The sequence below is a fragment of the Corythoichthys intestinalis genome, chromosome 15 (assembly GCF_030265065.1).
Source record: "Corythoichthys intestinalis isolate RoL2023-P3 chromosome 15, ASM3026506v1, whole genome shotgun sequence".
NCBI classification, from domain to species: domain Eukaryota; kingdom Metazoa; phylum Chordata; class Actinopteri; order Syngnathiformes; family Syngnathidae; genus Corythoichthys; species Corythoichthys intestinalis.
The window spans coordinates 30,158,400-30,178,847 of NC_080409.1; the positions used below are offsets into that span (position 1 = coordinate 30,158,400).

The 20,448-nt window shown below is 40.7% G+C and overlaps 1 protein-coding gene across 5 annotated transcripts; it reads right to left on the reverse strand.

The window, feature by feature from the left end:
* Positions 1 to 2,220: 2,220 nt before the first annotated feature.
* On the reverse strand, positions 2,221 to 20,448 carry elavl1a (ELAV like RNA binding protein 1a). Of its 5 annotated transcripts, XM_057859775.1 has the most exons (7): positions 20,288 to 20,427; positions 19,555 to 19,614; positions 8,837 to 9,014; positions 8,394 to 8,497; positions 7,154 to 7,307; positions 6,856 to 7,081; positions 2,221 to 4,193 (listed from the first exon to the last, which is right to left on the reverse strand). In XM_057859775.1, the coding sequence occupies exons 2-7, from the start codon at positions 19,588 to 19,590 to the stop codon at positions 3,869 to 3,871; spliced, it is 1,023 nt and encodes a 340-aa protein (XP_057715758.1). In that variant the 5' UTR covers positions 19,591 to 19,614; positions 20,288 to 20,427; the 3' UTR covers positions 2,221 to 3,868. The 5 variants fall into 5 exon arrangements, with proteins under 5 accessions (XP_057715758.1, XP_057715755.1, XP_057715756.1 ...); XM_057859772.1 differs by having other exon boundaries at positions 6,856 to 7,307; positions 20,288 to 20,428; XM_057859773.1 differs by lacking the exon at positions 20,288 to 20,427 and adding an exon at positions 19,906 to 20,271 and having other exon boundaries at positions 6,856 to 7,307.

Consider the following 20,448-nt stretch of genomic DNA (forward strand, 5'->3'; position numbering starts at 1 on the left):
CATTTTGCTGAAGACACGTCAACAAAGCACATGGATTACTGGAACCATGTCCTATGGTCTGATGAGAGGGCAGGCTTTCTTGTGTACAGTCTTCAGAAGAGGCTTCCTCCTGGGGTCACATCAATGCACACCAATTTGATGTAGAGTGCAGCGTATGGTCTGAGCACTAACAGGCTGTCCCCCCACCTCTTCAATCTCTGCAGCAATGCTGACAGTACTCCTGTAATGAGTCACATGACATTTTGGAGGGAAAATGACAAGCAGTACTCAATTTGGACATTTAGGGATGTACGTAGTTTCTAAAGGGTGTACTCACTTTTGTTGCCAGGGGTTTAGATATTAATGGCTTTGAAGGGAAAATAAATTAACTGTATTATATAAGCTGCACACAGACTACTTCTCATTGTGTCAAAGTCATTTTCTCAGTGTTGTCCCATGAAAAATACTTAAATATCTGCAGAAAGGTAAAAGCAAGGGGTGTACTCAGTTTTGTGACGCAATGTGGACATATTGTTCCATCAAACACAAGTTCTTTTGGCTTAAAATACAGCAGTTTAAAGAGGGGTGAGAGTGCAGAAACTGCTTTTTTCTGCCTTGTCTGTGTTTTCTGCCATATATATATATATGGCATGTTGGGGTTTCTTGGAAACTGTCCGGCTGGTCACCACGGGCAGGTGTTGTAGAAATGAGTAATCTGTACACTATCAGACTGGTTGAACAAATGGACGCTTTATTCTCCATGTGTGGAGGTGCAATGTTCTCTCCATGCCTGCGTGGGTCATCTCCAGCTACCGCCTACATCTAAAAAATGCATGGAAGGCTGATTGAACACTCCAAATTGTGCGTAGGTGTGAGCGGATTGCTGTCTGTCTCGATGTGCCCTGCGACTGGTTGGCAACCAGTTTAGTGTGTACCCTGCATCCAGCCAGTTGTTCACTAGGAGACTCCAGCACCCCCGTGAGCATGAGCGGTTTGGAAAAGCAATGAATTAAAGACTTTTGGTAATCCTGACTGACCTAAAACAGAAGAGGTTTAGTTTTGACTTCAGAGGGGAAAAAAAAAAAGAACTTGACTTCAGCTGTAATTTAAAGTTTAATTTTGTTTAAAAAATAATTTGCCATCTTTTCACTTTTACTGCAATTTCAACTCGTTTTAACCATAAATTTTTAATTTCCTAAAGTCAAACTTCGTTTAGACTGTGCATGTCACAGAAGTTTGCATTTCTGCACAGCATCATACAATAAAAAACGATCCGAAACTTTAAATGCAGTTCTCTTTGCATCTCTTATAATTGCATAGTTCAACCTATTAGATTAAGACACCAAAATGGAATAATTAGGCAACGTATATTAATCCATTTCTGATGGCAACGATGAATGTGCTTGAGTAAAAACTTTTGCGAAACACTGCAGTCCGCACCAATTCATTTGGGTCATGGGCCTACAGTGGGGATATGGGTGAGCAAATACACACTTTGATACCAACCTCAGAACATCTACACCAGGGGTGTCCTAACTATTCCACATAAGGCCGCAATGGGTGCTGGATTTCATTCCAAACAGGACGACATCTTTTTACCAGTTTGGTGACATACATCATTTGATCAGAGTCAGATGCTGCTTGTTTTAGAAGAAACTTCATTGGTTAAAACTTAAAATGTTTGTGCTGGATTGGTAGGAACAAAAACCAGGCCCCACAGAGGCCCTTGAGGACTGGTTTGGACACTGCTGGTCTACACGATCATTTGGCAGTTAACAATTGACAGGCTTACCAAAACAAAAAGAAAAACGGAACACATCGTACTCACCACAGATTTCCAGATCTTACCAGCCATCCTCTTTCACTGTAGCGCTTATAACGGAGCGTACATTCTTTGCATGTCCTCTGGAAGTCATTAATATTCCTTTAATACCATTGAAATGTCAAATATTGTAACACTTTGAAGCCACGATTCTAAAACTCCAGTAAAGGTGAAGCAGTATTTTTTTGTAATGTCCAAATCGCAAAGAAGAGACCGTCAGATAAACTGCTCCTTGTCGTGATTTAAATAGTAATCAAGAGTACTTGTTATAACTCATTGGCTGTCAGTGAATCAAATTGAACTGGGTGGGGCCGACAGCAAATACTTACTACACATTATAGTCGATAACGGCAGTAGGCGTCCGATCCATTTCAATTTCCTAAATGTTACTTCATGCTCGAAAACACACAAGCTCATCGTTTCACTTAAAATCCACCACTGTTTTTATTGACATGATCCAATGTTAAGACATATGAACGGATGTCAGGGGTGAAAATCAAGAAAACACAAGTCTTCCGTTAAAAAACATTGCATACATTAACAAATAAATACTGTGTGCCTATGAACAATACGCCTCCTGTGATCATAAATTAAGGTAAGGCCGAAAGCAGTGCCTCCCCACGAACTCACCTTTTTTGGGGGGCATAATAAACACTAAAACCAGTGGCAATCAGTAGAAAAACAGAAAAAAGTCCAACAAGAGACAGGTCTTAACCTGCTTTGAGTCACCACATATTGCACATACGTCAAAGACAAAACTCCCCCAACATTTTTTTTTTTAAAAAAGACAAGTAGTGGTGAGAATGAAGGAATTATAGGGAGACGTTGCCGAGATTAGCTGGGGAATTTAAAGCCAATTTTTTCTGACCACTCGATGGATGAAGTGTATATTCTAACACAAATTGGCTTAAATCATAGATCACATTCGTGTACGCCTTGAATTAAGTTTTGGATTTAAAATGGTCCCATTGTAGAGGGGGGGGAAAAAACAAAAACAAATGAGGACTGACCTGATGGCCACTTAAGAGCAATTCGCATTGAAATTATAATGCTAAATTTTAATGATCAATGGTGCTTTTAAATCCTAGTGGGATATGATTTAACTTAATGGAAGAAAGAAAATAGAAAAAACAAACAAAGGAACGGTTTCGCAAAACAAAAGTAAATTTAATGGTTTGAGCTGAAAAGGGAAACAACAAACAAAAAAAAGTTTAATCATCAACAAAGGCCATTTGTTTCACTCCAAACTTGAGATGAGCACTTGTTAAAACTTGTTAAACCAAACAAAGAGAACCAAATAAATGAACCTTTCTTAGCTAAAATTAAAATCACAAAACAAAAAGTTTGCTTACGATTAAACAACAAATGAAAATGGGGGAGGGGACTATACTGCGTTCAAGCCGTCAAGATTAAAAAAAAAACTTTTGGTACCTCTGTCAATAGTGGGAGAAAAAAAAATGAAGCCAAAGAATTTGAACAAATGAATCATTTGCCTAGGTTTGGTCCATCACATTTCCCATAGAAGAACGACAATGATAAAAATAAAAAATAAAAAAAGAGTGGGTCAGGAGAGCAAATTTGATATTTAGAGCAACTGAGATGGCGGTCAAAGAGAACCAAACTTAAAAGTGCTTTGCTCTGATATTACATCTGGATTGTTATAATTTAAGGCCTCTAGGTCTATTCGTGACAATAATCCAGAACTGTGGGCTGTTTCTCCCTAAGGAAATACCCTCAGAGCAAAACAAAGCTCCAAATAGAAAGGGAAATCTTTAGATTTGGGGATTTTACTTCAAAACTTCATGGTTTCCATTGAATCGAAAGAATTTACAACGGCAATTAGTTGTTTTTACTGTTTGTATGTATTGCGTCTCTGTGTGTATTAATGTAGCAGGATGTGAATGACCTTAACATAGATACTAGAGTTCCGTGCTCCGGAAAAATGCGAAAACCAACCACGAGCAACATGGAGAAGTTCCGAGAAACTCTTTAGACGAAAGGTGCAGTTTTGAGTGAACGCGTTAAACTGAACGAGCCGTACTTCTCATGGTCTCCCCATCGGCTCCTTTACTTGTGGCCCTTGCTGGTCTTGAAGGACACCTGCAGGGTCTTGTCGCCTAGCCGGTACCCGTTGAGGCTGGCGATGGCCATGGCCGCCTCCTCGTAGTTGGTCATGGTGACGAAGCCGAAGCCTTTGCACTTGTTGGTGTTGAAGTCGCGGATGACCTTGACATTGGTGACTGCGCCGAAGGGGCCGAACATCTGCCAGAGGACGCTTTCGTCAGCATCCTGGCCTAGGTTGTAGATGAAGATACACCAGCCTGAGGCCGAGTTGCCAGGCACGCCTACGCCGCCCATGCCACCCATGTGGTCCACGCCCATAGGGGAGAACCTGCAGAATGGCCACAAGCACAAAGTGTGACTCAAGTGTCATTTCCGCTTGTCGGTAATAGGAATGTGCCGATAACTGATTTGAAGGTATACCAAGTTTTGAAAAAGTCATGGTATCAGATACCCCAAAAACTAGCCATACCATAACATTAACAAGCAGTGAAGTAAACGAGCGGAGCCTCAGCTGAGAGGGGGGTGGGTCTTAACTATAGACAAGTAAAGTGGATGCATCCCCCCCCCCCCCTTTTTTTTTTGTATGTATCGGTAAACATTTTTTTGGGTGAATGGTTTTACAGTGATTGCTTCTTTTATCAATTTGAGCCAGAAAAATTCATTTGATGCAGATTTTTTGTCTTCCGTAGAGCAGCGATTATGAACATGGTGTCCTCAGGCTGTCATGTAGCCCCAAAGAGCACAAAAGTAACCCAATTATGCCCTACAAAATAGCTCACCAGTTATGCAAAATTGTGATTTAAATATTTAACTTGGAATGGAAAATCTTTGGTGTACCGTGTATTCCATACATTGCTTTAAGAAAAAAATCAATGGGCATACGTTTTGTTTTTATCACAATGTTTCAAAAAAGATTTTAGAGCTTCAATTTTGATGCAATGATTTTTGAACAAGGTTATCATAACTTTTGTGTTTGAAAGAAAGAAAGAAAAAAAAAAAGACATCCCATTCTTTTGAACTGGGAGGGGCTATTTTGGCATTAATTTAGTCCAAGTCATACAGAGCCAGCATTGCCGATACAGAGACAATTTAATATCAGAGGTGGGGGTGGGGAGTTAGATTATTTCTCATTTTTTATGTACATACATATACATTTAAAAAATTAAGACTCTAGTCAACTCATTAACTGCCAGCCTTAAAGTGCATGTGACACAAAAAACATGTTTATTTCATTCATAATACACGCGGTATTTTATGCTCCTGAATGATATGGACCGCTTGGATGTGTGTGGAAGCGATCGCTATATTTATTTAGTTTTTTTAATCCCGCGCCATGAAAATGAGTGACTTCCGGCATCGGTCTTGCATTGTGGAGGAGGGCGCTGTGACGTGTACGGGAGAAGGAGTCCTCTTCACTATACAACCGTACTGTTGTGTATGAGGACTAAGGATTCAGCTGATTTTTCGGATTAATACGTTTATTTTTCGCATCACGCCAGCCAAACGGCTGCAGAAAAATCTTGCTGTATGAGGGAGAGGCGTGTGCGCCTTTTTGGAGTTTCAAAAGGTTCCCATTCACCGTGGATATTGGCCAAAACAAGCCCTACTACTGTGGGACCATTGGACTTACGAGGAAGTGAGTAAACATCTTGTTTTGTATTATGTCAAATACGAATACAGCGATTGCAAAGTAAACGCTACAAACTTTCTTAAAATAAAGGACTACTTACGTTTGATCATTGATAGGCATGTAAAAAGCTCTCTTCATGCACATTAGCTGCACAACAACTGCAGCCGCCCTCCTCCGAGGAACGAGCTGTAAATTGCTCTCCGCCAGGCGGTTTGCAGATCCGCAAAGGCAATCGACAACCCAGTCGTCATGTCAAATAATCCGGGCTAGTTATGTGTGATTTTCCGCTTCGAAGACTTTGAAACATCACTCGGTTCAGGTTAGCATGTGGGCTAGCTGTCACGCCTCTTGGTTTGTTTACATTCTCCGAAGCCGGGGAAGGGAAATGACATCATTGAATGACAAAATATCGTTCGGGAGGTGCGACAGTAAAGATGAAGTCGACAGTTTTGACCATTATGGAGTAATTTTGCCATGTCGTCCTGAATAAGTGCATTTTTATTATTTCATATTCCATTTAGCACAAGACTGTTATTTGTCATGACCATGCCATTTATTAGCAGTTGGGGAAAACACTTGGATGAAAAGAATATCCAGTAAAAATATTGACGTAAAGAGACAGAAACAATGACATATTGCAGATCTCTTCGTCACGTTTTCCTCGTGAATAGTTTCCCCTCGATGGGCTAACTGGTCCTTCTCAAGCCATTTATTTAGCTATTGGGGAAAAATACTTGGATAAAAAGAATATCCTGTAAAAATATTGGCGTAGAGAGACTGAAACAATGACATTTTGCGGCTCTCTTCGTCGCGTTTTCCTCGTTCTGAATAATTCCCTCAATGGGCTGTATAGTAAAACCGATGAGCCCAGTCTCCCACTGACGTCATCCACCTGTTGGGGACACTTGAGCCCTATAATGGTAGGCGTGGCTATCCGGCAGATTAAAAGACTAGTTTCTCGTCATCTGCACTTTGCTAAATTGTTGTATATAGTCGAATCATCCCAAAATATGATTCTAATTCACATAATAATGCTATTTAAGACTTTTTTTCTCCTGTCGTATGCTCTTTAAGAATACAGTATGTATAGTATTCACAGAGTATGTGTAGTGACAGTAAAAGAATTGCAAATACATGGAAAACACTTATTTAGGGCGTTTGCTGGCCAATCAATTTTTTACTGGGAGAGGCTGGCAGCCAATAAGTAGCATATACAGGGTTAATGGTCTACACCATTGTCTATAGTTGTGAAGTTTTCACATTTTTGTCTTTTAGCCGACATGAGAATGTATTCCTCACTGATTATTCTATTTGATGACATCACGCTTGTGCTGAATAGGTACAGATTTTAGCGGCTCACCTGAATCGTTGCGCTTGGTGGTGCATGGGCCCGGGGAAGCGTCTAGACTGGTTGTGGTAGAGCTGGGAGATTATCTGCGTATTCTTCACCTGATTGGGATCAGCCGCGAAGCGCACAGAGATGGGCTCGCTGGCCCCAGGCGGCTTTTGCCCGTTGAGGTTTTTCACCGCCTCCTCCGCCTCTGAGCGTTTGTCGAAACGAATGAAGGCTTTGCCGCGGGACATTCCTGCGTTATAAAAGGACAGACAGGCGACTGAGCAAGTGAGAACCGCTGGCACAGAGACAGAAGTCGTCCTACCTGTGGACTGATCCACGAGCACTCGGGAGTTTATGATTCGTCCGAAGCGCGAGAACATTTCCTCCACGTCCTTCTGCATCATGGACCTGGGCAGGCTGCTGATGTACAGGTTGGCATCTTTGATTGTATCAGAGCTGGGCCGTGCGTACGACACCTGCGACAGGAGGCAAGCCATCGCGCAATGAAACGTGCTGTTCTACCTTAAAGTGTGAGCACTTCAGAAAAACGTGGATATTTATCAAATTTTATTTGTGAAGGTGCTTTAAAAGGAACACATTATGGAAAATTGGCTTTTATTATTACTCGTAAATTGAAACAGTCAGGTAAATATTCAGTGATCAACCCAGATCTGAAAAAAATGTCTTGGGATAACAATGTTCTAACCATTAAAAAAAACTGAGATGTATACATGTTGTGAAATTCTTTACTATAATGCAATTGTTAAAATTTACCCAAGTGATCTGTTGCAGTCTAGAGGATCGTTTTTTTCTTGGGGGTGAAATCAGGTCATACAAATACTAACTTATTTTTAGCCAATTATAATTTTCAACAGGAATGTGTAAGGTAAGTATGGATTTGAAGCTTGAAAACAACTTTTAACACACAAGCACTGTAGATGGTAACGATACACAATTTCATATAAGTGATGAGTTTCACAAATGTTGAGTAAAACTACACCATTTTGTAAAATCTACCCATGTTCTACTGCTGATTGTCAACTAGATACACTTCCAATCATGTCCCTCTCTTCATCCTTCCGACAGTGAATTGAAATGCGTTTGGATCTCGTCGACAAAACTTGGCACCTTCACATCATTGCACTCAGTTTTCATTTACATATAGTATAACGTTTCAACCTTTACGGAATCTGTTTTGTCCAACTATAGATTGCAATATTTAGTGGGTCTGACAAAATAACTAAATTGCTAATTGCTAAAATAACTAGCAGGATGACTGAGGTAAGAAACCTGGGAACTAAGTGTTAATTTTGTTGCAAAACTACTGTACATCTTCCTTGAGTAACTATTTGTAAACCTCAGTTTTTGTTCCCCAAAAATGCAAAGAATAAAACTGTAGCCGTTCGCCAAATTATTTTCTACCAAATTTTAAAAAGGAGATTAATTTATCGAAGAAGAGAGAGCCATGGCAAACCCGCTCGTTAGCCGACAACACGGGAGTGTTACACGACATCGGTGGTATCGTTTGACAAATGGTGGAACACCTGATATGTGCACGTTACCTTGATAGTTTTGGAATGTAGCCTTAGTCCATTCAGTGATTCGATAGCTCTTTCTGCATCACTAGGGTTAACATAGTTAACAAATCCATACCCTAAACTGTGGCCTAGAGAAAAAAAAAAACAAAAGAAAACAATAAAATAAAACAAAAAAACGTGTTAAGTTAGTGGCTAGTCTAAACAAACAAACAAACGAACAAACAAATAAAATGTTCACAGATCATCCCGGGCCGTTAGAATCAATCAAACTTTGGGGTGCAGGAACCTTAAAAAAAAAAAAAATTGTTTTTAAAAAATAAATAAATAAATCAAGTCCTGTAAAAAATGAGCAGAAGTGAAGATTTCTATTTCCCCACAGTTTTGCTATTCGAAACAAAAGCCCAGGTTTTCTTCTGCGCTAGCCCATCAAGTGTTCCGAACCCGCCCCCGGGACCGCCCCTGCATACCTCCGACTTTATCTCGAATCAGCTTGGCTGACTCCACCTCGCCGACGCTGCTGAAGAGGTTGCGCAGGTCATCCTGCGACATGCCCTGTGGCAGGTAGTTGACAATCAGGTTGGTCTTGGCATCCTTAGCGTCCTCGCCCGGCATGTCGAAACCGTTGGACATATCGAATGCCTCCTGCTGCTCAAAAGTGTGCGCACAGTGGGGAGAGCAGAATTAGGTGACCGAGAGTGAAAATAGAGTATCAACTACACTGGTCTTTCCCAACCTTTGAGATTTAGCGTTGGAAAAACTCTCGGCACACAACTGAACTGTCACTATACTATAATTGTGACGTGATCCAACATTAATCGGATGATAACAACCCCACCCACACACACACAAACGTGTCGGACAGTTTACACATACAGGGCGCTAGTTAATTCATTGGCTGCCATTGACGGTGCTGGAAATCCAATCCATTTTTACTCTTCATTCACCCCTCACAGTAGAGATGGATTCGACATGACCAGATGACTATTCTCTACCAGTCTTCATCTACACTAAGACTGAAAATGGCCTTACTCAAAATATTATACTATACAGCATGTCGGCTACACTAATGTACCTCTTTGTCTGGATATTTTATTAGACAGGCTAGGGAGCCAGCTAAATTTGTTAAATGCCGTATATCCGGAGTAGTGTAGACGCCGGCTACCCATGTAAAAATCGGAGCCAACAGAAGGTCATGGGGGTGCCATCGCCATTTTTTGTGTGGCATTACAGCATCGTAAACAATGGAGGCGAATGGTACAGATGCAGCCTTCTCTTTTTACAACTGAACGAGCTGGTAAATTTTTACGCAATAATATGTCCGGAGAAGACATCGAACAATGCCAAAAGATTATAAGCTTCCAGTTGAAAGGACCTACGCGGACGATGACGTCACAAACGAGGATGATCCTTTGTGCGCAGGCGTAGTCTTCACAAATGCAGGCGTCCCTTGCAGGAGCGTAGCGTTTATAAACGCACTTTAAATATCCCTTGCAGGAGCGTGGCGTTTATAAATCCACCTTAAATGTAGTGCGGACAGGTATAAACAGGGGTGCACATATTTTTTTTGCCCAGGTTCTCAGAGCAGGGCCTGGAGATGTGACTTGGTCCTCCTCATTGAGCTTGAGAGCCGACCCGCCTGATGCGATAAAATTATGACAAGCTTTACTTACAGCCAATTACTTTTAATTAATTATATTAACAATTAATGCTTGATTATCAACTAGCACAACAAAACTGCCATTACTTTGAAGTGAAATGTAAAGAAATAAACATAAAAGCACTAGTTCAAAATAAAGGGCATTATGCGGCTCTCACATTAACTCCAAGCCTTTGTAAAAGTGGGATGTCCTCCTCATAAGAGCACATTGAACGTGCATGTTTAGCTTTGTGAAATGCGAGCAAAAACACGTTTGTCAGTGCATGGCGCTGTTCTTCGTCAACTTTATTCCGCCACTTGTCCATAGGGCGAGTGGGATCCTGTCTGACATCGATAGTTTGCTTAATTGCCACATGCTCCGTTTTTTTCATGCTTTTCAAAGTTTGGATGGCTGAAATTCTTTGACCCAACATAAAATGCGCTGCTCTTATCAGCGACATTGGGATTCTCACGGCAACTTTTGTACCATATTTCCGTGCAAGCATCATTTGCTTCTAGCCATTGTACCTCCTGCAGCCACTTTTCAGCAACTTTTTTCGGTAGTTTCGAAAAATACGGCAATATTGGATTAATGTTTACAAGTATTTAAAATAAAATAATAGTAATAAGTTTTCTTATGACCAAAAATAGTTACTTTTCCTATAAAGGGTTGAAGTTCTTCAAAAAATTAAGTATTATTTTCGCATTCTTAGAATTAACACAATAAATGTGACCCAGGGTGCACTAAGGCTACCTCAATCAGCAAATCAACAACTAATCAATTATCTAACTAATCTACAACCATTTTGATTGTCAATTGTTTACACATTGGTGAAAAAAAAACTGGAGGAAATGAAGTGGAAAAAAACCATTTTTATTTTTTTATTTACTTATTCTTTTTACATTTTTTAAAGAATACAAAAAAATCCATCTTTAAAAAATGTGTACATTTTTCCCCATTTTAAATGTTTGTATTTTTAAGTTAGCAAAAAATATTCACTTATTACAAACATACTTTTTGGTTGCAATGTACATTGCCAGTTAAAATGTGAATCACAGAGTAATACAACAGCAAATAACACATGATTTATATATGAGTTGATTAGTTGACTAATCAGAGAAACAATCGGTGGTTAGTAGGCTATCAAAAAATATTTGCGTCAGATATAGTAGCTTTGTTTGGGTAAGTTGCTATGGTAATTTTTATTTGATGGTGAAATCTTTTTGGTATCGAAATGCTTTTTTATACAGATATCTGCCCACTATTTTGGGTTACATTACCACAATGGGAACAGGACTCCACATATAATTGGTGTTAGACCACATCACTCATTGAATGAACACTTTTTGAAGGAATGACAATTAGACTCTCACTGTGGCTGCACAGCGCAAAGATTTGGGTGAATAAATTTGCTGTTGGCTGGCACACAATCAGGCCTGATGAAGCAAACATACAAGAGGGAAAAGGCTTGCAATTATGCATTCGGGTGGGAAGGAAGGAGGGCAGCAATTTTAGGGTTACATACCTGAGCAGTTACTTGGAACTACTTTTTTTTTAAAGAATATTTTAGATCCATGCACAAGCCTATTTAACATAACTGCGGCAGGGAAGATATGATGAGTATTCTTTTCAAAGAGGCATGTTGTTAATGCCATTCTGAGCTGAACGTTAGTCTAACAACCTCATGGTTGTTAAAAGTAACATATTATAGAAGGGGAAACTATAAGCATACAGGTTAGCACACAGCTGGGAGTTACCCTACGAAGCAAATGCCATCTGAAAACACAGAGCAACACTAACACATAATATTCACAGGTATGTATGCTTGATCCTCTACGAAAATCAACTACTAAAACTACAGTAGTGTATTTAGAAGCCAAGAGAGGAGCAGAATGTCTTATACGAGACCGCAAAGGTAGATTTATCTATGTGATAATATTAAAGTATAATTTTGTGACGAGAAATTAAAATGGTTAAGTGATGTGAGCATCAACTGACCTTTCACAATAACAAAAATGTCCTAACAGCTAGAGGTGGGATCGTTGGGCACCTTCGATTATGATTCAGAGACTACGATTCCAACATAAATGGATCATTGATGCAACCCCCCCCCCCCAGCTACTAGCTGCTTTTAATGTTTCGTACATTAGTTACACAAGTTGTACAAAAATGCTCTCAGGCTTAAATAAACGACTATTTCAGTATCAAGTTAACAGTTCAAAACAGTAAATATAATACTCCCCATTCTGTATCAGCTGCTTTAAACTACATTCAATTAACTGAATGTTGTGAATCAACCGTTAAAAGTTGTTAAAATAGCTCGCGTTATTCCATAATTTCCCTTCTGTCTACTTTCGACATGTGAAAGTTTTAAAAGTTTCATCATTTAAAGATAGATTCAAGTCAAGGTTTTGCCGATTTAGGAGTATTTAAAAAAAAAAAAAAAAAAAAAAAAAAAGTTAATTAGGTTTGCTTGGAAGGTTCGCCACAACAGCCTTCCAGGGAAGTCTACTGCTTTAAGGTGACGGGTGTTTACTAACGCCAGCAAGTCTGTCATTTCACATCTAGTTTTCTGTACATGTGCTGCTAACGCCGCTGTGTCATCTCGCATCTAGTTCTTTATACATATTATATCTACCATACAATTATTTGGGCGTAGTTTTTGGCGGCTGTCGGCAGCAGTCAGGTATTATTGTTTTTTTATCCAGCAGCATGAGTTGAGCCAGAGCCGTGAGTTGAGCATTGTCATTACCCTGGTAATACCCTGGTTCCTCATTGCGTCCCGAACACCGCGTTGTGTTTTAGTTCCGCTTTACTTGGCATATTTCAATAATCGGAATTTGGATGTTTGTGAACCGTTCCTCTCGAATCTTTCATAGCAGAATTGCGAATAATCTAACAATCGTAAATTTCGCACACCTCTACTAACAACCATTGTTAAATGAGAATTACACAAGACTCTCTTGTCTAAGTGATATATTTGGTGGTTAAGGTAAGCCTATCAGAGGCTGCCAACTGCCATAGAACTTTACAGAGGAAGGCAAAATGGATTAATAAGCTGCAGACGTCCAAAATAGTGAAGCAATGTACCTATGGGTAAATTTAAACCAGACACGAAGTACCCCAGGAGTTTATCTGGGGGATTGCGGTTCTTTCGCTTTCAAAAAAACCAAAAACAACTGGAGCGTTGCCTTCAATGGATTACAGAGTGTGAACAGCTTCCCTCTCTAAAATAAACAAGCACATATATGTGCGCTACAGTCGGATTAAACTAAAGCCAGAAGTCTAACTAGCAAGCTGTGTTGCCTAACTTGCTTTAGTAGAGGAAACAACATATAAGAGGATGGTAAAAATGGAAAATGCACTAAGTGTCTACATCGGACTGTCGGGAAAAGAAGGAGAGTCTCGATACCAACATAATTAGGGCAAAAGCCAAAGCACTTTATGATAGCCTCATTCCTAAAGGAGAGCGTGGCGAAGGTGGCGGTGACAACGACGACAAAGATTAACTTCAGCCTAGTACCAGTGGCTTGAGTGATCCCACCACACAAGAAAATTGTGGTTGCCAGCAAAGGCTTGTTCGAAAAAAATCAAAAAGATGTTTGGCCTTCGTAGCGTTACGTTGTATGGGGAGGCCTCCTCGGCAGACCCTGACGCAGCTGTTAGTTACGTCGAAGACCATTTTCCCAAGTCAATTTGCTTGTTACGTCGAGGACCAATTTCCCAAATTCATTGAGGAGTGTGACTATCTCCAAGAGCAGGAGTTTAACATGGATGCGACTGGCCATTTTTGGAAGAGGATACCGTCCAGGACGTTCATTTTCAAGGACAAAGTGAGGAGGCAAGCCTTCAAAGCCCACAATGATGGTGTGACACTCCTTATGTGTGGGAATGCTGTGGGCTTCATACTCCAGCTCACCTTAATTTACAAGTCCCTGAATCCTCGGGCTTTGAAGAACAAAAACAAAGCTTTGCTGTCAGCCTGGATGAGTATAAAAAGCCATGGATAACAAGCGCCCTCACACTTGATAGGTGTTGTGAACTGCTTTATCTCGCAGGTGAAGCTGTACCTCGTTGAATAGGGGCTGCCCTTTAAGGTCCTCTGCTTGATGGATTGTGCAGGGGGGCATGCAACTGACCTCCATTACAACTGAGTCCAAGTGGAGTTCTTGATTAAGGGGTCATTCAGGCCTTTAAAGCCCTCTACACGAGGTCCACTATTGAGGTCGTCATCTCCTCCATCGAGGAAGACAACAAGGACTTAAGCCTCAAGTTATTGGCGGGGATACATCATTGCAAAGTGCCTGACCAACATTCAGAATGCTCTGAAATTAAAAGAGCAAACAATGAATGAAAGTTTGAAAAAATTGTGGCCGGACGTCGCCCATGACCACTAGGGCTGCAACGGTTTGGTTAGCCCACGGTTCGGTTTGAACCTCGGTTTTGGGACCACGGTTTCCATTCAGTTTGCGTTTTTGCATATATTAAAAAAAAAAAAAAAAAAAAAAAAAACATAAGTGACTTTTCAAAAGACTCCCTTTATTTTGCTTTTAAGAAAATGAAACACTTAAAATGTAAACATTTTCAACTGTTAAAATGCTTTTTAGCTCTTTGGCTAGTGTAGTGACTGACCTGGTCTCAAAATTTGCGGCCCTGGGACCAACTGCAGCCCCCATTTGACCTCCAAATGTCGTATTTGTGATGCCCACACATATTTTGCTGTGGGCAAAAAAATAAAAGTAGCTTATTTTCCGCACTGTAAGGCGCACCAAAGTCTTCAATTTTCTCAAACTGCCCCTTATAAGCCAATGCGCCTTATATATGGATCAATATTTTTATTCCCTTTATCGCAGCTTCAACTAGTGGATGCATAATGCAACCCCAAAAACTTCTACTGCGTCTTATAATGGGGGTGTGTCCTATATATGAAAACAGTTTTAAACTAGGCCATTCATTGAAGGTGTACCTTGTACTCCGATGCGCCTTATAGTGCGGAAAATACGGTCTATCAGTAATTTTAAATAAAATGCATGAGTTGATTGAATGAAACATTTTGGGATGGCTGACAATGGCACTCTCCTCACTTTCCCCAGGAGGCGGGACACAGCAGGGTTGTTTGACAGTGATCTCTTGACTAACAGATTAACAGCATGGGCCAGTCTGGAGCCAATCTGTGGCCTTCGTCCCTCAGTTTCATTCACTGCGTTGACAATGTTGACTGCGTTATCCGTGGAGACTGGTATGCTTATATTAGGCCGCTTCAACTTCCACTCATCCACTGCGGTGCACAATTCTTAAACTAATTTGGCGCTGGTATGGCTTTCATAGATAGGACGAGTTAGCAGGACTGCACTTTTCATGTCCCAACACGGGACGTCAGGTTGAAACTATGTGCTTTAGCGAAATCATCTTTGATGATTTTGCGTGCCATTTCACAAATTTCGGGGATTACATTGTTGGAGAAATATGTCCGCAAGGGAACAATGTAACGCGGGTCAAGCGTTGCAATTAAGTTAACGAAGCCCGCATCTTCAACCGCGGAATATGGCTGCATGTCTTTTGGAATGTACATCCCCACTGCACGGGTTATTTTCTTGTCTTCTCTCCCTCCCCATTGTAGTCCACGGGGAAACCGGAATGTTGCCACACCGCAGATTTGAAAGAAGCCGTTTGGCAGAACACCGGGGCTTCCTCAAAATTTGGTGTCGCCACTCCGCTCGCCATAGCTTTTTCTCTTTTCTTTCTTGTTTCACTTTCACGTCGCTCGTAAGCAAGAGAGGGCGTTACTCGGCGATTACACAGGTGCTTGACAGCAATTGGACATTTACGTGCAAGGCGGGAATTTCTCCACAGCTGTGTTTCACGTCACAGTCACACACAGGCATACAGAGCTCGACCAATTTATTCCACAAGCGTTCAGAATAAATTAATTGCAAAACCGAAAAGGCACAGTTCATAAAGGCATATTGAACAGTACGGTTCGGCTTTGAACCGCAAACCATTGCACTGCTAATGACCATGAGGAAAACCCTTGAAGAAGTTCCCCACTCCGCTGTAGAGAAGGCTGCCAGTCTGGCTCGGTTGGTAGCCACCGAAGGGTTTACTGACATGACAGGGGACGTCAAGACACTGATCGAGTGTCACTCAGAGCCCCTAACTGATGGGGACTTCGTCGAAATGAGAAAATCAGCGAGTGAGGAAGAAGAGGTGACGACGGCGATGACAAAGAAGCTGAAGAACGTGGCCTTACTTTGGACACCCTGAAAGAGCTCTGCAACAAAGGGGCCAAGAAATCGATGACAACATGGTCCGAGCCATCTAATTCAGCTACCGTATTGAGGGTCTAAAGGCGTTGAGAACGTTGAAAGAGCATCTTAGCTCAGAAGAAAAAACAACGGTCCCAACATCCCATCACGATGTTTCTTGTGCGCCAAACACCTCCTGCAGAAGCTTCTCAGTAAATCATCTTTATCTTCTTCATCTCCATCGTTCTGCAGTTTTTTCATCGTCATTTATCAAGATCATCAATGTGGTAGGTTTTATTCATCTTATGGATGTTACTGTATCTATATTGCTATTGTATTTACATATTTCAAACTACTGTATACACAAAAATATGTACTGTACACACAAAAAATATTCTAGAGCTGTCCCGACTAGTCGACATGGTCGACGTCATCGATGACGTAAATCCGTCGACGAGCACAACATCCCGTCGACGGCTAATGAAGGGTTAAAGAATATATGCGTGGATAGTTCAGAATGTCGCACGCTTGGTATGCAAGCGGGGAAAGCGGCACAAAGCCAAAAAAACGCACCAGAGTCCAAGACATTGACTTATTTTTAAAGAAACAAAGGAGGGTAGGTACACTGTTGTGTCCTGTCTCTTCAATGCCAAGCTTGGCTGCACGTCGGCCGTGAATGATAATGACAGGACATTGTAAGTCCTTCTAACTAACTAATGACATGTTTTATTGAAGTTGCTAAGCCTGTCGCGATATGCAATAAGTCCATTTATCGCATGGTAAATAAAAATGAGGGCGGTCATTTTCACGGTTGCGTTTTATCGCTGCGCGCGTGCGTTCTGATGGTTTTCTCTCATCAACACGCTGTAGTATTAAAGTTCAGACATACAAAATAAGAAAACACATCTATATTAAACACTATATACATATACTATATATACACTGCCAATGGGAAAACCCATTGGCAGTGTATCAAATACTTGTTCTCCCCACTGTACGTTAGCATTGCTACTTTGAGGTGAATGGGGAAAAAAGACGACCTACTTTAGCCGGCTATAAAACAGGCAGCCTTCTCCAAAACTTGCAGTTAAAAGGTGACACTTCAAACATGAAAAATCGCTGGTTAACAGCATTTGCAAAAGGAAAAAAAAATCTATTACTGACAACAAATGCAATGACAAAAAGTGCTTTTTTGCGGAGTGTAAAGCTTAAATTAGCGGTTTAGCGAACGTACTTCCGGTGAACATTTCAAAATAAAAGCATGTAATGTTCGTCATATACGTAAATAACGATTTCTGGCGTTAATCCCACGTACTTGAGATTCTACACTAAGACTACCTTTAAAATGACACCCTTTATGAAAATTCTGATTGGCAATGAATAATTATTATAATACTATTATATATAGTACTACAGTATACTATAATATTAATGCTAGGTATTTTTTAAAGAATTGTTTTGAATCATTTTGGAAAGGTGAAGTCAGTGTTCTGAATCTGTTTACATTCCATTCTTTTGCACAAGTTAATTCTATCAGCATTCGAACTCATTGTTTATTTGTGATTTATAATTGTAATTTATCTGTTTATTTGTACTTTAATCAAGGATTTAAGTGTTCCAAAATGTTTTTGTGAATTGACAAGCGTAAAAAAATTTTTTCATTGCTAAATTAGTAAAAAAAATAAATAAAATTTTTTAAAAAATTTAAATTATAAGATTAGTCGACTAATCGTAAAAATAGTCGGCTGACTAATCGGGAGAAAATTAGTCGTTTGGGACAGCCCTAAAATATTCTCAGTGTCTAAGTAGCTGAACAGGAAGGTTTGGGGGAAACAAATTGGGGGGTTGTCCCTACTTTGCGGGTTTCACCTTTCACGCGCGGGGGGTGGGGTGGTTTGGTCCGAATTAACCGCGAAAAGCAATGCATCACTGTAATCCTATTAAGTAAGCACATTGAACTTATTTAATTTTTCACCCACACCAGAGTATCCTACCCCTGTGCTTACTCTGTAAGTGTTGAACCTGTATGCCTTTACTTCTATAGTCAGGGGTGCACATATTTTTTTGCCCAGGTTCTCAGAGGAGCACCTGGAGATGTGACTTGGTCCTCATTCAGCTTGAGAGCCGACCCGCCTGATTCGATAAAATTATGACAAGCTTTACTTAGAGCCAATTACCTTTAATTAATCATATTAACAATTAATGCTTGATTAACATCAACTGGCACAACAAAATTGCCATTACTTTGAAGTGAAATGTAAAGAAATAAACATAAAAGCACTAATTCAAAATAGAGGGCATTATGCGGCTCCCACATTAACTCCAAGCCTTTGTAAAAGTGGGATGTCCTCCTCATAAGAGCTCATTGAACGTGCATGTTTAGCGCAGTGCTTTTCTTCATTTACTTTATTCCGCCACTTATCCATAGGGCAAGTGGGGTGCTGTCTGACATCGATAGTTTGCTTAATTGCCACATGCTGGCTTTTTTTCGTGATTTTCAAAGTTTGAATGGCTCAAATTCTTTGACCCTACATAAAATGCGCTGCTCCTATCAGCGACATTGGGATTCTCACGGCAAATTTTGTACCACATTTCCGTGCGAGCATCATTTGCTTCTAGCCATGGTACCCTCTGCAGCCACTTTTCAGCAAAAGTCCTTTTTTTCGGTAGCTCCAGTGATGTCTTTGTCGTCTGTGTCTTTTGACGGGGGTGGGGGAAGACGGAAATAATTACTCAGTGGGGCCTGCCTCTGACATTTTGAGAAGTTTTTTTTTTTCGTGTCCGCCGCAAATACAGTGGTCAGCCATCGGTAAGCAAAAGCGTATGGAAGCCGTTGAGAGCCAGCGCGATTTGTCTACGTCCAGTACGCATGCGCAAATGCGGACCACTTATGTGCTCCCCTGTCTATAGTTGTAGTTTCTCCTTTGCTACAAATGTATATTTTGAATATAACCCCCCACTGCGTGTTTAAACCCCTTTGTCTCAATCTAGAGAATATTGCACTGGTATTAATAGTCCAAAATAAATCACCAATACACTCGAGTATACGTCTCCCTGCCATGGCTTGTACCGTTACGAGTCAAAAAGTTTGACTAGCAACAGTAAGGGGGATGCAGCTTTTGTGAAAGGTTCAATACTTGTTGGTTTTAGCTACTTGTGAAAATCTGGGGAGGGCAGAGGGAGGAGCACTTTACACAACACAATTTATCGCAATCTCTATTCATGATATTGATGCGTTGAGGGATGGTTATTTCAAATTATTAGACAAGACAGCTGTGCTTTGTAGTGAGCAAAACAACTTACATCAAAGTACTGAATGTGTCCTCTACGAACTGCCATGAAGACACTTCACTGCTCCAGAAGCTGAATAAGGGGGTGGAATGTAATCACTGTTATTCTAATGATTTATTTCTTAATTTAAAATACATAAATTCACGAATAACATGTTAAATTGTTGTCTAAATCGAGTTTAGTAGTTGCTCGCTGAATTTCAACCATTCCAAATTGGCACTCACAGTTTTGTGTGAATGTCAAGCTTAAGTTGGAACGTTGAAGTAATTAGTCGAATTGTTTTGGGGGGAAATGCAACTACAGCGATTACTTGGTTGTGTTATTTAATAGTAAATGAAGACGGCGCCAAAGAGCACTACCTACTAGCATTAGCAGAATTGCCAGTTGCCGTTGCAACCTTGAGCAGGCTGGACTGAACACAGGAAAACACAACTACACAAACTTTCTCCACGCTTTTGGTGATTCATAAAGTCGTTCGACGTATCAAACGACGTCGTCATTACGCTAGTTGCGCGCTAGCTTAAAAGCAACGGGTCTCCATTTTGATGTGCGCCGATTCGGTCCCCTCCCGCCCGTACTGAAAATCTCAGCAGCCTGCCACAAGGCCTCAAAGCCTGGCGCTAGCCTTAGCCAAGTTAGCCGTAGCCCTTGTAGGCCGCAACGGCCACGCTGATTGACACAAAACAAAAAAATACACAGAACACAAACACTCCACGGCACATGACTGAATATTTTAGAACCTTACCAGCTTTTTAACAGGGGCTGTGGATGTTCTGTTTACTATTTTGCTACTCCAAGCAAGTTTTCTTAGCCCCGTACAACGAACTATGTCTCCTTCCCTCCGGCCAGGCTGTTCTTCTTTCAAGGAGCATCATGCGCAGGGTTGCCAGATCAAAAACCTTTTCC